This window comes from Colius striatus, chromosome 8, assembly GCF_028858725.1.
Source record: "Colius striatus isolate bColStr4 chromosome 8, bColStr4.1.hap1, whole genome shotgun sequence".
Lineage (NCBI taxonomy): Eukaryota > Metazoa > Chordata > Aves > Coliiformes > Coliidae > Colius > Colius striatus.
In genome coordinates this window covers 2,394,547-2,410,490 of record NC_084766.1, presented here as the reverse complement: position 1 = coordinate 2,410,490, position 15,944 = coordinate 2,394,547, and the positions used below count along the sequence as shown (strand labels likewise).

The window sequence follows — 15,944 nt, the reverse complement described above, 5'->3', positions numbered from 1 at the left end:
CTATCTCTCAGGATACTTCAAGCTGCAAGATAAATAGCCAGAGATGCATAAATTAAGTACTCCTGACACCTCAAAGCCATCCCACAGCAAGTATATCTTCCAGGTTAGTAAAGTGACCAATTAGTCATTTTTAAGCGTTAGAAAATCTCAAGTGTAGTGCTATGACGCAGAAACCTTTCCAGCTACCTTAACTAAGAAACAGCAGTCCCAGAAGACTTTGCATGCTCTGCCCTTGAAGATTGCATCTTACCGTAAGCAAGCACCCCATTTCTGAAAGAAGCCAATACAGTGACAGAAAATGCAGCGTCATGAAAAATGAGTCTGCATATTCTGAAGTCAGTCCTCAAACGTCAGAGGCTGCACAGAGTCGTGTCACTCCTGTGTCAGAACTGCACTGGGTGCACCATGGAATTAACACCATTTTTCCACACCACTTTTTAATTCATTGTAAAATACAAGAAGGTGTTCAAAGACACCTCCCTGACTGCCCAAACTGCATTTATTGAAACGTGAACTCCAGAGGGACAAGGGGGTACAACTATTTGTGAAAGCCTTTGCTATGAACACCCAGCGAGTGGCAAGCTGAAACCCGTTAGAGGACTTCACAGTACTTGAACCTTCCAAGTCTGGGCACCCAGTTTAGTGCTGTGGGCCACCAGCTCAGTTTGTGCTTGAGGGTGGCTTCAGGAATGGGCAGTAAAAACAAAAACGTATTTCTTTGTTTCAGACAAAGTATATAGAGTATATTTGAAGCAACATCAATTCCTGTCACAAAGAGCAATACTCATCTCATTAGCTCGCTGCTAGAAGCGGTCAGCAGGTCCATGTCAACCCATCTATTTCTGTATCAGTTTTCAGAGTGTAAGAAATCGTTGTGAAAGATCAATTTACCTCAAGAACCAGCAGCGTGAGAGCTCCCAAAAGCTCTCCAATTTGAGCCGCAATTACAGTTCGGAATATTCCCAAACATCTTTCCCTTGGAGGATCTTTTGATATCTCTGCTGTACCACTTATCACACGGCAGTGATAATCAAAGCACACGACACAGGTACTTGAAAAACCGCTCTTGAAGGTAAGAGAAAAGAAATGATGATGTGAGATTAAGTCACATAAGAGCAAGAGTACAGAAGAAACAGAAATCCGACACTAGGAACGTCTGTAACTTCATTTAAGCAAATTGCATTTCAATCCTCTAGCAACTGGTTTTAGACCTTTTGGTTTTGTGTTCTCACATGAGTCACACACAAATTACTTTGCATTCTCCATTGGCTTTGACATCCATCCCTCTCTCTCCCTTCCAGCTCTCCTCCTTCCCACTACCCTGGAAGCATTAGATCACGCAACAGTCTCGGCTAAGCAGCTCAGACGACAAAACCAAGGTCCCCCAGAGGAACACAGGCCTTGTTCTTACCTGTCAATCACAGCTTTTATCAGAGGTTTTCCTCTGTTTCACATCAAATATTCACTGTGTCATACAAGATGAATCAACCCTCATTTCCAAGAGCTGCTTAACACCACACAATATTCTAACAGAGCCTATAAGCTACACCGCCAAGCTTTGCTCTAATATTCTCTACACAAAATAACGTTAATGTATGCAGAAAGTTTAATTGCAACACATTGATACATAAGCACAAGTTACAAATATCAACCCCTCTGTGATTCCAACCTGCAGATCACTCCATGCCATCGATACCAGGGCGCAAATGGAACTGCACAATATCATTAACGCCTGTGGTTTCCATGTGACTATGAAGCAGATGTACAGACTGTCTCTACTGAAGGAGGAAAAGGCATTTCTGCTGTCATTTATAGTCTCCATTTTACACAATATTACCTGATTAATTTCATGAGATGTGTAACATTTGCATTTGTGCTGTGTTCAAAACTTATCAGGTGAGGGTGAGCAGCCAAAGAACTGAAGGGACAAATCAAACGAGGGAGGAATCTGCCACAGAAATGTTGTAGCTAAGGCTAAATCATTCTTTTTGTACACGTGTCAAACTGCTAACATACACCACAGAAGGGATAAAAAAAAACCTGGAGAAATTCAACTGCAATTTGATGTAATTTCTACAGAGGGAGCCAACAACCCAAGGAATGGGATTAACAAAATGCACTTCAGCACCCAGCTCTTGCCAGCCATCACTCTCTAACTACACTGACATGCTTTTCAAACGGCCACAGCACACCGTGCAGATCCTTGCTCCACAGATTCCCTAAGCATTTAATGAAACCTGACTTTAAGCAGCGCTCGGTTATATGTCAGAACAATGAGTATCCAGACACGACAGAATTTAAGCTTGCTTGAGCAGAAGGTGGCAGTTGAGGAGACTGGTCCTTCTGAATTGCTGTTTATTCATTACAGTGAGTAGTTCACAAGTTGCAACTTGTAGCAGCTCTAAATACATTGTGTAAAATAAATATATCAATTCCCAAGTAGACTTTTTATTGAGGCTTTCACACAAATCTCTACAACACAAAACAGATCAGCATGGCAGCTTGATCCAAAAATACCTGAGGAAGATATTGAAAGTGGAGTTGTGTAAAGGTGAGAGCTGGGAAGCTTTTTTTACCTTGTTATTGCCCTAGGTTTTTCACATAGCTTCATTGCCACATCACACTTCATGTTACATATTAATCCACTCCAATGTAATTGCAAGTGAGGTTTATTATATAAAGCATCTCAACAGTTTCGACAGACGTATGTGACGGGTTCATGCATCACCCCAGTCACAAAAATCATCTGTGCTGCCAGCATATGTTGAGTAGGCTGACAGAAAATGTAAAGCTTAGTATTTCTGACATTTTAGTATCTCTCCCCCAAAACACACTTTTCTACCCTCTGCTTTAGGTTCAGGGGGAACAGGGTGGACAAAAAACCAAAGGTATTTTGGAGAAACCACACACCATCAGGACACTGAATCCTAAACCACACACGAAAGGATCTTTCAAAGTGTTATGGAAGATAAGCTACACCCTCTAGTGGTACGAATTACTGCAGCTTGGCTGTTTGCTAAAGCAATAAAACAGTTGCAGCCCTTGCTGTCCTCAGCATTTATGCATGCTGCACAGTAAATAGATTTGGGGTCGAATGCCTTCCCTTTGGCACTTGAGCACTGTGATAGTCATTTATACATGGTAACCCCCACTAATACATGGAACTCTGACGTTCCCATGAAGAGGTTGAAATCCCTTTTGCAGCCTCTAGCTCTCTAACTTAGACTAATTCTAAATCCCTAAATTGCTCCACTCTTTCCCAAGCCTCACACAGGCATTCAGTCCTTCCCAAACAGCCCTACTACCCCTCCCAAGATTCCTACCTGTAATACTCACTCGTACACATCTTGTCTAAGCAAAACCAGAACACAACCAAGAAAACCCAGGACAATGTAGGTAATTCATAACTGCATCAGTCACTCCAATCACTCTTCTCAAGCTTGAGTCCTCTCCCTTGTTCAGCTTCACTATGAAAAAGTATTTGTATAGCAAGTGTGCAGCTAAGATGGAAATTCCCTAAATAAATCCCCTTGGAGCACAGCAATGTGCTGCCCTCCCCTCTGACTGCAACACATCAAACAGCTGACTGAAGAGAAAGGAAGCTTATATTTATCTTCTTCCTCTTTCTCACTTCATCGCCTTTATGTCAGTAAAAAGATACATTATGAAAGGGGAGGTGGCTGTGGGGTACAAAACAGCTGCTACATTTCCTACTTTCTCCTCCAACTAGCTTCCAAAAGTCTTCTGGCATGGCCAAAACTCATGCTCAAACAAAACAGTTTATACAGTTGTACAACCAGCTGTAGTAAAACCAGACTCAGAGGTACCATTAACCTCTAAACAATGCTTGAAACACTCACAAGGAATGCATTTTAGTCACCTATCCCTACAACCTAGTCAAGCTACCAGGACTTTCCTACAGCCCTTAGTTTAGTAAGAGAAAATATGACTCAAAACTCTCAAATATCTCTACCAAAACTACTATCCATAGTGAAAATTGTCCTCAAAGACTTTTGATGTGGAACTACAGTAAAAAGTATCAGCCTAGGCAACAATACATGTGCACACAAGTGTACACTTGGTTAATGTGAACTCCACTTGAAGTCACTCAAAGTCTGAGAGTTAGGAATAGGAGTAACTAGTAAAAGGACTATATATAGGGTCAGGAGAAACAGCTTCATTTCTCTCAAGAGATTGTTTATATTTCTTGTTCTCAGACAGGGAACAACATATGCAACATTAAAGCCTCACCAACCTTACTAAGCCCAAGTTTGCCAAGTTTCTCTCTGAAGGAGGGAATGCTTTTTCCCTCTCCTCAAAGTCACAGGGGATCCATTTGGTTGAGGATGCTGGGAAACATGTCCAGGACGTGTCTCAAGCCACAGATGGATGCTTGCCTTGTAAAACCCCTGTGCAAACTGAAGATGCTATTGTTCTCCCATCTTTGCCATTCTCATTGCAGAACAGCAAGCTTGCCAGTGAAAACAAATGCAATTGCTCATCTGATTCACTATAACACCGTCATGCTTAGCTTGATCGTCCATTGAGATGGTTTGAACTCTCCTGCTCATTTAACATGGGAGCAGGCTAAGGAGCCTGCACACATTCACTCCCTGGCTGAGCTGCAGGACAGTAACCTTCACTGTGTGCATTCTGGAATCGATTGAGGTAGATGAGGGTGTCACCAGATGAACTCCAGAAAAAAGTGTATGTATGCACAAACTTAAAACTTCAGTGCTAACAAATTCCTTCAAGAGAAAGAAGGTATTCACTAAGGAAAAGATACCATTTTTAAAGGCTGCTACAGCTGAAGTGGAAGCAGTGAAAAAAAAAAGGTGATCTTTCATACCTTAGATCTTAAAATAGAAGTTCAGTACGATGTCATGCCTGTAAACCAACTCCACTCTGTCTTAGTGGCTGTACTTAGGTATCTAGATAACCAAGATTCAAGGACAAAAGGATCAAGCCAAGTCAGGGTGTAGCTGTCTCGATTACCTTTGGAGATAAGGCAATCATAACTCTCCCAAATGTACGTTTTTATGCAGAATGGTTGCATAGAAGTGACCTGGAACAAACTGGAGGACATCTGACAGCCAGGGAAATCATTGTGCTACTATTGGATGAAGAATACCCCCCCAAAAAAGAGTAATCTTTCCTAGGTAAGTCACTAGAAAAGGTGCTGATGTTTCAAAGACGAGAAGATAAAGTATTTTAAGCACAGGAGTTTTGGCACTGAACAGAAACACATAGAGTATAACTTTGTATTTGACCTGAAATCATCAGGTTCATGAGCACACCCCAGCTGTAAGGCACTAAACCTAAGAGCAAGTTTCCAACCAAACAAATAACTCCCCTAGTGGTAGGTTATTCCCTGAATCAGCATTTCCTTCCAATATGAAACCCTACCTCAGCACCAGAAACAAAGACAGTTAAGTATTTACCAACTCCTCTGTAAATCAAACGAGGTAATTCAGCTCGAAGGACTGAAAGTGCTCTGAGCTTCAACACTGTTTAATCTGTTCCCAACTGCTGTTAACATGGTCCAAGAAGATGACCACACAGCACATGAGAAAAGTTCCAAAGGTCTCTCTGGAAGCAATGTGACACTGACCCATGAGAGTTTTTCCCCGGTCAGGAATCCAGCAACACTCAAGATGCCAAGGTCAATGGCAAAAGTATGTTCAAACTCTTCCATTATACCCAACAGCACATAAATCATCTTGGGAACTACTGTAGTGATAACAATGCAAAACCAAAGAAAGCTTTCTGTTGCAGCTGGTAAATGTAAAACTTCAGTTTCACTGATTTGTCCTCATTTAAAGCAGTTCAACCCTCTATCTAAGAAGTGACTCTGTTGTAAAGACATCAGTAATTCATATGCAATTGAGCAATATGCAAGGTACTTAAAATAAAAAGCTCAAACAGGGTTTTAGTATGTTTAAACTACTTCAAATTAAATACCTCACAAAAAAGGTTCAGTTTAATCAGTATCTATTCTGCAAATAAAGCTTGTGTACACAGTACAACTTGTACTGTCCAAAATGCAGACCTGTATGTCATCTCACTTCTGTTTAACCCCTCAGTGTGCTACTACTTGTAATACTTGCAGCTTATATCTTCTGAAATGGTCCAACACATCTATGGAGCTAATCATGCTGTCCAAAAGGGTTCTGTCATTAGCGAGACTGCTCTACATTAAACCAGCCTTATCTGCCCATCAAAGGCAGCTGCAGTGCCTGTTTTTTTGCCTGCAGCTCAAGTCATTTCAGTGTCACAGGTACATTACCACGATGCACAAATTTAAGTTAAATGTCTTCTCCATCCTCTGAAAGAACAAGGACATTTTATTTGGCTGGGAATTTGATCACCAAGGCTCTTCACAGGCAATTCTTCTTCCAAAGGAATTAAATCTTCATTAAGAGAATACATTTTTACTGTTTGAAATCTAATGAGAAACATCCCAACTTTTAACATGGGATAACCTGACAGCTATAGCTATTAATTCATCAACTGTTAGCTCATCTTACAGATGCATAAACTGCTTAAGTCTTTCGGGAGTGCTACAAAGCAATGCAAAATCATGCTAGTGCAATAACAGAAGCAGGTCATTATGAGCAAAAGCTGGAAGTCTGAAGGGAAAGAAAAGGTGTTTTTCTTGTTATCTAAGCACGTAGGTGCACACAAAAGGGACCAAATTCCCCACTGCATCCTGAAAGGAATCCATTTGGAAGTAATGCTAAAAATCTGTAACTTCTTTGAAATACAGCTTATATATATATATATATATATGTGTGTGTGTGTGTGTGTGTGTGTGTATTCCAGCAGCCATCATTGAGAAGACACAAAGTATTATAGAAGGGCTGACAAGTACCAACTATCTTCAAATAAAAAGCAGTAACATCAGATACATTTGAGGAATGGCAAAGGCAATATTCACACTGAGCATTTTTCAGGCAGCTCGTGGAGAACAGTGAATGAACAAGGCAAAAGGAAACTGGAGTCCATGCACTGAGTATGGCTCCTCAGCCACTGGTCTTAAAGTGCACAACTACTTGACATAATGGCTTGAAAAATAAGAAAATGGAACTAAATTCTGCAATGAAAAGTATTATAGCATTGCCTTTATGTAGTCTATATGCTTACATGTACAAGCATGCAAGAATGTTCCAACTGGGCCATCTTTGATTACAGTGTGTACTTTAATCTCATTTAATATGGTAATACATAACATGCATGTATATCACCATACAAGAACTTACAGTTCTTTGTGCTTGTCCTCTGCCAAAATTTGGTCATTTGGCTTCAGTCCATACCTTGAAAAAACACAAACACAGAGCAGTTAGTTACTCCTTTGAGGATATAGCCATAAAATGTCATTTTTAATTACAGTTTCCAATTGTCCAATTAATAAACTGTGTAATACTTGTTGACTCAGGTATCTCAAGTGTTGCAAAGACAGCAGCTAAGCCCTCTAAAAATTTACCACATGTTTATTAAAGCAAACTTAACACCACAGAAAACTTCTGCTTTGTACCATAGCTTGAAATGATATCAGATTTGACTTGCTGTATGTCCAAAAATCATTGCACTTCATGCCATAAAGTGTACATTGACCTTATAAGTTATATCTGACAAAACACAACAGCAAGGAACACAGACAAGGGGGACACTAAAACTGGCTGGAGTGTTTAGCAAACTGTGCTAAATGAAACCATCAATACTAAAAATGTTCTATAGGTATATGTTTCTTTAACATTTCTGCAGCCCAAAGAGAGAGCTTGAGAAAACAAAACCCAACCACCTTTCTTTGCTAGCTCTCTGCCTAAGAAGTAGCTGAAAAGAATAGGTTGCCTATGCTGTTTAAAACAAAGGGCAAAAGGAACCCAGTCTCCCCCAGCACAGGCTACTACTTGCAGGCTGCACTGTCACTCACTTTGGAAAACCTTTAAGAACTGACCTCACTTTTGTTCTGCCTCAGAGCAAAATGTTTTGCCATCTCAAAATATCCCATAAATCTAACTGCTGTGGTTTGCTGTGGGGTTTGGTTTTTCCAGTTTGGGTTGGGCTGGGCTTTTTTTTTTCCCCTCAGTTGCTTGGTTTGTAAGACTGTCACCCGTAATGTAAGCAGCTAAAAGTCAAGTGTCCGTTTGATAACTCTGCAAACAGCTAACAGCTCACGCTGCAGAAGGCTCCCGCTGCCTCTTTGCCCTCTGGTTTTGTTCCTAGCTCCAGTCAACTGCGGAACCATAAATCACTCCTCCCGAGGAAACCTCCTCATCACCAACCAACTCCAACTGAGCTATCTTGTAAATGGATGTCTGTTTCAAACAGGCAGAATTTGTTAGCTGCTCCTCACAGCAGTTTCTGATGATCATCTCTGACACTGGTTTTTTCAGGCTCCGTTTAAAATGCAAGTATCGACCCCAGACACATTCTCAAGCTCACTAGTGCTGCATTCAAACATACACGACACCAACTGACTGACCCATTTTTCTTGTTTACATATGCAGAGATTGCCTTAGGTTATTTGCCATAGTATCACGCTGACTTGCCTCCATTTATCCACTTTGCTGCTAAATCCTTCATGTAGTCACTTCTAATCAGGATACAGAGGGGTCCATCTACATTCTCCTTCTAAAAGCAGGGTTTGCATCTGACTCTTCTAGCAAGCAGGCTACCCCGTAACACACTGCTCAATAACAGATTCAGGTCACTTGGTTTAATTGCCAAGTCTTCTTTATAGTTCACCATCCTATTAGTCCTTATGCCATAAATTTAAACTGTTGTGGTCTTACATTTACTTCCAAATCACTGTTTTCTGTAGGGAAACAGCTCTTTTTCTTTCATGAAAAAGGGTCTATACCAACACCAGCCCCTTCATACTGCTGCTGCTCCTCCCCAATATCTCCATTTGCCACCTCTTGGGAAGAGTTTCATTGCTAACAAACACTTATGTATCACAGCAAAGGGTTATTAGGAAGTTCTAAAAGAAGCATCTTTGAGAAGTTAAAGGACAGGAACTCTTCCCATGCAACTTGCAATCAAATGAAATCAGGTCATTTGCTAAAAGGATCTGGAAAGATCTTCCTGTGATTGGCAGAGAGACCTTTGGCTAATATGCAATCCACTTTGGGAATGGAGATCATTCAGCCCCTTAAAAAAATATAACCACATAAAGCCACAACTCTTCTCAGACAAACACTGCATGCTTTTCTTCTGACCAGGGAGCAGACTATTTGGCTGGAACTGAATGCAATTTTATCTACTGAAGACACAAAAATAGTGATTATATATTTAAAGCTCCCAAATTCTCTGTTTCTCTTTTTTTTAAGCCATTTAACCCCTCCACAATCATTTATAGGAAAAAACCCAAACAAAACCTTTCCCTGCTTACTCAGACTAGTACAGCAGAAGCCATGTAACATGATGGGAATGCTGTTTAACAGATGTGTGATTTTCTCCTCGGGTATGTTACTGACATACCAGAGGGGTGCGGGAGGGACACAGCTGCTACCCCTGAGGTTTGCCCAATGGGATTAATAAACACCAGTTGGCTCTTCCTAACTGATGAAGCTTAGATTTGGGAAAATTCCTATCAAAAAGAAACATTTTAGGAGCCAAGGACACTTAATGCAAAAGTTGAAGCTAAAGATATGCCATCAAAAGTAAATAAGTGCCATTTAAAAGCACCTAAGCAACCAGAACAACGTACTGTACATGTATTGTTCATCCACGTGTCTAGTACTAAACTAGCAAGTAGATGAGATGAGAATATGCTGTGGAAGTGGGCAAAGGAACTGGAGCAACCATAACTTCATTTTTTTTCCTGTTTTCTGCCCTGTGAAATTCAAAGTTCAACATATCTTAGAACATAAAATACCGATGGCTCTTTTCAAGTACCCAGCACCCAACTGTGATAGAGTCGCAAAATGTCAACAGTCTCTTCATTGCTGCTCAAGATCCTGTTTCAAAGAAGAACAACACACAAGGGTCTGCAGATGGTATGTGTTAAACTGCAGTGCATTTCAAAACCGATACATTCAAACACTTTGGCATGTCCTTCACAGATACCTAATCAATTGCAAGAGTAGCCAATGTTCTAATCACCCCCTTTCAAAATGTCAGCTGCACACAAGGATGAAGATGGACTGGACAAGTGCCCCAACTGCAGCAATTATCACACTGCACAGCTGCAGGTTTCCACCAAACCAGTGCAGCTGCCTGCCCAGATAGGCAAACCCCAGCCTCCAAGCACCACAGCTTCTGACAGTCCCACAGGCTGATAACACCTTGGGTGAAACTTCCACTCTGGGAAGACAGCAGCTTTCTCTCCAAACTCTGTTTGATATGGAATTTCTTACGCCACAACATCTTGGTCTCACCTCTAGACACCATTGTATCAGTGTCACTCCTACATACCCTGTTCTGATCCAAGCTCTGAGCTAGCTGCAGATGGGAGCTAACAGAGATCATTATTTTATCATCCATCTTCTAATCACAGCTTAAATGAGAGGTTTCACACTGCTTGATGTTACACTTCAGTGCTGAGATAGTTTTTTAAGCAATATCCTTGCCAATCGAGTTATAAAACAAAAGTTTGTTCAGGCATTTAAGTCACCAAGACAAATGAGCAAGCTAATCCCCCTGTGCTTCACCAAGAAACACAGACCCACCTCCAGCCCACGCTGTGTTTAAGTCTATTCTTTGACTGCAGTGGGTCACAGCAATCCAAGACATCTGAATTAGCCTGCTGAGCAAGGTTGTTGGAACCCCTCCCATTATAGTCTCTGACTCTATAACTTCAGAACATTAACAAACTGCAGATTTACTTCCATGAGAAAACATCTTGAAATCATTGAATTTTAATTATCAAGGATGTTTTCAAGTTCCCAAGACACAGGTGCCCTGAACCTTTCAATCTGCTTCCCTCTTTTGTTTACTGTAACCAGTAACTCCACCAGAACTCAGATCTGAGCTTCATGTTGTTTTCCCCCTCTGCAATTGTTGTTTCCAGAGACAAGCTTTATGTACATGCAGATACATACATAACAACAAACTCAGCCCCCTAAAACATTAACTGTAGATTCACAACTACATTGTTTCCAGGCTGGTACAAAGGGAAAATATCTAAGACTGAAGTAGCACAGACCCAGACTAAAGATTACTGCAGGCATTCTGAGGACAGGTATCATACAGAGCCAGAATGGTGCTGAGGAAATGTGGCTGTACATACAGCTAAATATACCCTATCAAAAGAACCCAAGGCCACTTGGAAGAGTTTTACTGTCTATAACAGCTAGAGGTTGATCTCTGCACAACATGTTCTGTTTGGTTGTATTATTTCCCCAGCATTCACCTCTACATTCACCACCTCAATTTCAGTTTATACACAGATGTGATGTGTATTGGATGTCTGCTTTGCATTTTCTATGCTTCCTAGAACCTGGAAGCTCAGCTCTGATGGATGATGCATGATGAGGACACTTCTGGAAATGGTCATCCTACAACTCAACCCTTGATTTCCTAGTTCCTAATTATGAGTGTGAAAATTAATGTTCCAACTGTAGTCAGCACTTCTACAATACTGCTTTTGATGTAACCAATAGCCATAAGGCACAGCTCCCTTCAGGCAGCACGCAGCTTTACACAGCTTCAACCAAATTCAACACAAACTGCAGCCTAAGCTAAAGATGTTCTGTTGAAAAAGTCCAAGTGAGCTGAATATCAAGTTCAGATCTGCACTGTGCACAAGAGTTTCCTGAAAAGCTGGTAAAACACCCCTGACCTAAGGCTCAAAATCACAACTGGTGATGAGCAAGCATGTTTCAAAGAGTGGCAGTAGCTCTTCCTAACCTCAAAATTAATTCACCTTGCAGCATTTCTGACTTGAAGGAAAAGCTTGGAAAGGATGTCTAGAGATCATCTTGTCCAAACTCCCTGCTGTGCAGCTGCTTGGGCCAGAAAAGCCAATGTCTATCATGCAGACTACCCAGAACAAAGAGGTACAAAAAGCTGCACACACCTCAGAGCAATATTTTCATCAGTACCTGTGAAGGAACAAGATGACAGAAAGACACACTTTTTTGCATTAACCAATGGGATTAGTCAGCATTAAAGCTATTTCAGCAACACAAAGCTGTGACAGCAAAGCACCCCAGGAAGCTGGGAACATGCCTCTGTGCAGACATTCCTCTGCCTTGTTTGATGTACAAATAAATATGAACTTTTGCCACAGTACATGGCTAACCTTGCTCCCCTCCGAACGCGCTCGGCCTTTGCTAGCCCCTGAGCTTATTGTACTTGACATGCTCTGCTGCAGTTACTGTTTCAAGTATTTCCCAGACTGACTAAAAATGGGAGGTATGAAAGGGGAGATATCCAACATGTTCTTTGAACTCTGCAGAAAATCTAGCTAAAAAAGAACTGAGTGTGATTTTTCTGTCAGAGGCCTAAAGCATGTTGGTTATATTTAACTGGACGAGACAATTTATGCTATACTGGGCTATGCTTCATCAATAAAAGAAAAGACCTTTCAAGACAAGAGATCTGCAGAAGTATTTCCTCATAAATTTTCAACCAAGCTGCTCAGAAACCTTAAGGACTTCAGTATAGTCTTCTGGTGCTTCAGATTCATCTAAAGACCTTCCCATAAGCATGACTCAGCGATTGCACGGCTTCGGCTTTCAAGTGAGGTTAAGGCTACTTTCACTGTTCTATAAAAAGAAATGCACTCCTTTGTCTGGTGGTTTTTCTCAATTATTAATCTTGTAAAAAGTAGGACAGCCATCCTGTGGGACATGGGTGCTCACATGGCCTTTTCCAGACTGCTTTCTACCGAATGCAATTAACATATCCCCCAAGATCTTTCGGGTCAGAAACAGCCATGTGTGAACCTGCTCCAACAGTGCGTCCTCGTAAGCATTTACAGACCAATGCACACAGCAAGCCCAACAGAAGCTCCCAAAATATTCCCAACACATCAGATTTATGGGGGATGGGTACAGAAGGTCAGCCTGTTTCTCAGCTTCCATCTGCAATTTATGGGATGGAATGAGTAATGCTGCCATAACTGCTAACTCCATCTCTTCTGACTTCAGCTATACAGAGATCAGAAGACAATAAATAAATGGGGTGGGTGGTTTTTTTCCCTACAGTGGTAAAATACTACTTAAAGCATGCCAACATTTCTGCATTTCCAGCAAGGCCACAGTTGCTTACAAACGTCAGAGAAGTCTAACACAGCCTTGCTCTTCTGATTAGCCCAGGAATCTTCTTCATGTACACAACCATGAAACGTAGGTCCCATGATTTGTATTTGTTTGGATCCTTACTTGAAGCTTGCTAATCAGATTATAAAGGCTGTGTATTTTCTAAATCCAGATGAAAACAAAACAAATCCCACAACCCAAACCCCATCTTATGTGTGGATTCATCACGGACCAGATGCAACCAGCTAAACCAAAACTGCAGTTTTGTCTGGCACGTACATACACCCTCGTCCACATATCCAACACATCTTCTTTTCCCTCTCCTTATAAAAACCCACACCAAACAGTGAAGGGCTTTGTTCCAGGTCCTGAAAGTCTCTCTTGCCTGACTTGCACTGGTTTCATTCTGCCAGGTTAATTCATTTGTGTTTGCATTTTCCTCGTCCATTACGTTGTTGCTTTGCTATAGTCTCTCAGCCTCATCATCTCAAGGGCACCACACTCCACATTCCCCCCTCCTTTAGCCTCCCTCCGTGTTCATCACAAGGCAGCTCATCCTCCCTACCTTTCCACATTTTACTCAGCCTCAAATTGACAGCAGAACAGGGACCTTTTCTGCATTAATTTCTGGTTTCAGTGACAGCTGATGAAAAGTATCAGGGCTGTGAGAGAAAACACACCTCAGCCTGCCTTCAGCGTGGACCAGCCCTGGATCCAACACTATGACATATGCTTAAGAGTGATCTAGAACTAAGTGCAATTGGCACTGATGCAACCTGTAGTTAACAGAGGGCATGATGGAGAGTGTGGGCACCAGGTTGAGGGAGGTTCTCCTCCCCATCTCCTCTGCCTTGATGAGGCCTCATCTGGAGTCCTGTGTCCAGCTTCCCAGGTCAAGAGGGCCAGGGAACTGCTGGAGAGAGGCCAGTGCAGGGCTACCGAGACAATCAGGGAACTGGAGCATCTCTGTGAGGAGGAAAGGCTGCAGGAACCAGGGCTGTTCAGCCTGGAGAAGGCTGAGGGGGGAATAAAAACTGCTGATCATTCCCTAAAGGGCAGCTATCAAGAGGATGGGGCCAGTCTTTGTTCTGTGGCGGCCAGTGCCAGTACAAGGAGTAATGGGCACAGGCTGGAACACAGGAGAAGCTCCTTTGGTGCTGAGGGGAGGGAGCCCTGGCCCAGGCTGCCCAGGGAGGGCTGTGGAGGCTCCTTCTCAGGAGGTTTCCAAACCCACCTGGACACATTCCTGTGCCCCCTGAGCGAGGGGAACCTGCTGTAGCAGGGGGTTGGGTTGGATGAGCTGTGCAGGCTTCTTCCCACCCCCATCATTCTGTGATTCCAATACAACTGTATTTCTTTTTTCTATGTCACAAATGAGAAGCATTTTGTTTCCTCAGGTTCTTGCACAGATATGATCACTAACTGAAATATAAATTTTACTAGGTATAGTTTTCCTGGCATTTTGTGTTTTATTTTGGCTTTCTTTTCTTCCCCCTTGATCAATATTTTCCTAAATAGTTCTTTCTACATTGCACAGTGCAGTGAGATAGACTTCCCACTGATAACATGGTTGGAAACCAGGACTTTAATCAGCAATTAATATCCTAAGACAGATTTAACAGGCTTTTGAAATTGAAGTCAAAACAATAATAGGTTTAAATGATTAAAAGGGATTAAGAAAGCCAGGAAAGTTCAAAGCCTATTAATCACCAGCCTGTGGAAAACTGTGATCATTTAACAGGGTCAGCCCTATCATTCTGGATTTAAGAATACAGCAGTGGCCCTGTCCAACAGTTTTGTGAGGTAAAAATCTAAGACATCTCAACACTTCCAGTACACAGCTAAAGAAAACTGGGTTATCAGTGTTAATTCTTGCAATAGCTGACTGTAAGTATTTTTTGAGAAGCTGTACACACCCTCCACATGGTTTTAGTTGGTACTCTGAAATCTTTACTCATTACACTGCTAAAGACACACTTGGCTGACCTTGAGTAATTTCACCAAGAAATAAAGTATTAACTCAATTTCTGCAGAACTGCAGATAGTTCTGCTTGTAAACTGAAGTCTTTCACACAGCCTTTTAACATCGCTCCTTTCCCAGTTCAATATTTAAACCCTTTCTTTAGTGACACCAGCCACTGTTTCTGTTCTGAAGTCACAATGTAACATTGACATACCAATTTCCTCCAACTAGAAAAACATTGTGGTTCGATTCATTTTGATTATAAACACAATCAACTTGAAGTTTCATTTGTATAAAAACTTACAGAAAAACCCCAACAAAAGTAACATATTTGTGGTCCAAACAGCAACAAACTGAAGAGTTCCTGTTCTCCTTCTTGTTATCCACTATTATTTGCTATTGTCTCTGCCTGGAGAAAGGAATCGTAACCAAATATCACTTGGTGGATGTGCAGTAGCCTGCTTGTGGAATGTGACCCTGGGATTCTGCTGCCTAGATTTATAGATTTCAATGATTTCTTCTAAATAAAGGCTCTCTGTATGCCATATCTGAATAGCACTGCCAGCTACTCAGCTTCTTCATGTTTGAAAACAAATCCTTCGTCTTGTCTTCTAAGGGGAAGGCAGATTTGTAAAGCAACAACGTGTTTTAGGTGGCACAATGAAGTTAAATAGGCTCCACTTCTGCAGCAAGATACAGGTTAGTACTTGGGAGAAGCTAATAAAGGCAGTAACATCACACTGTTGCAAACAAAGCTGCTCTGCTTCCACTGG

At 41.6% G+C, this 15,944-nt stretch overlaps 1 protein-coding gene across 5 annotated transcripts in view; it reads right to left on the bottom strand.

The window, feature by feature from the left end:
- Positions 1-15,944, bottom strand: part of ADK (adenosine kinase) — a 253,036-nt gene that overhangs the window by 215,766 nt on the left and 21,326 nt on the right. For all 5 annotated transcript variants that reach the window (XM_062001445.1, XM_062001448.1, XM_062001447.1 and 2 more), the window contains exon 3: positions 7,260-7,313. In XM_062001445.1, the coding sequence (XP_061857429.1) occupies positions 7,260-7,313 (54 nt within the window). The remainder of the gene's footprint in view (positions 1-7,259; positions 7,314-15,944) is intronic.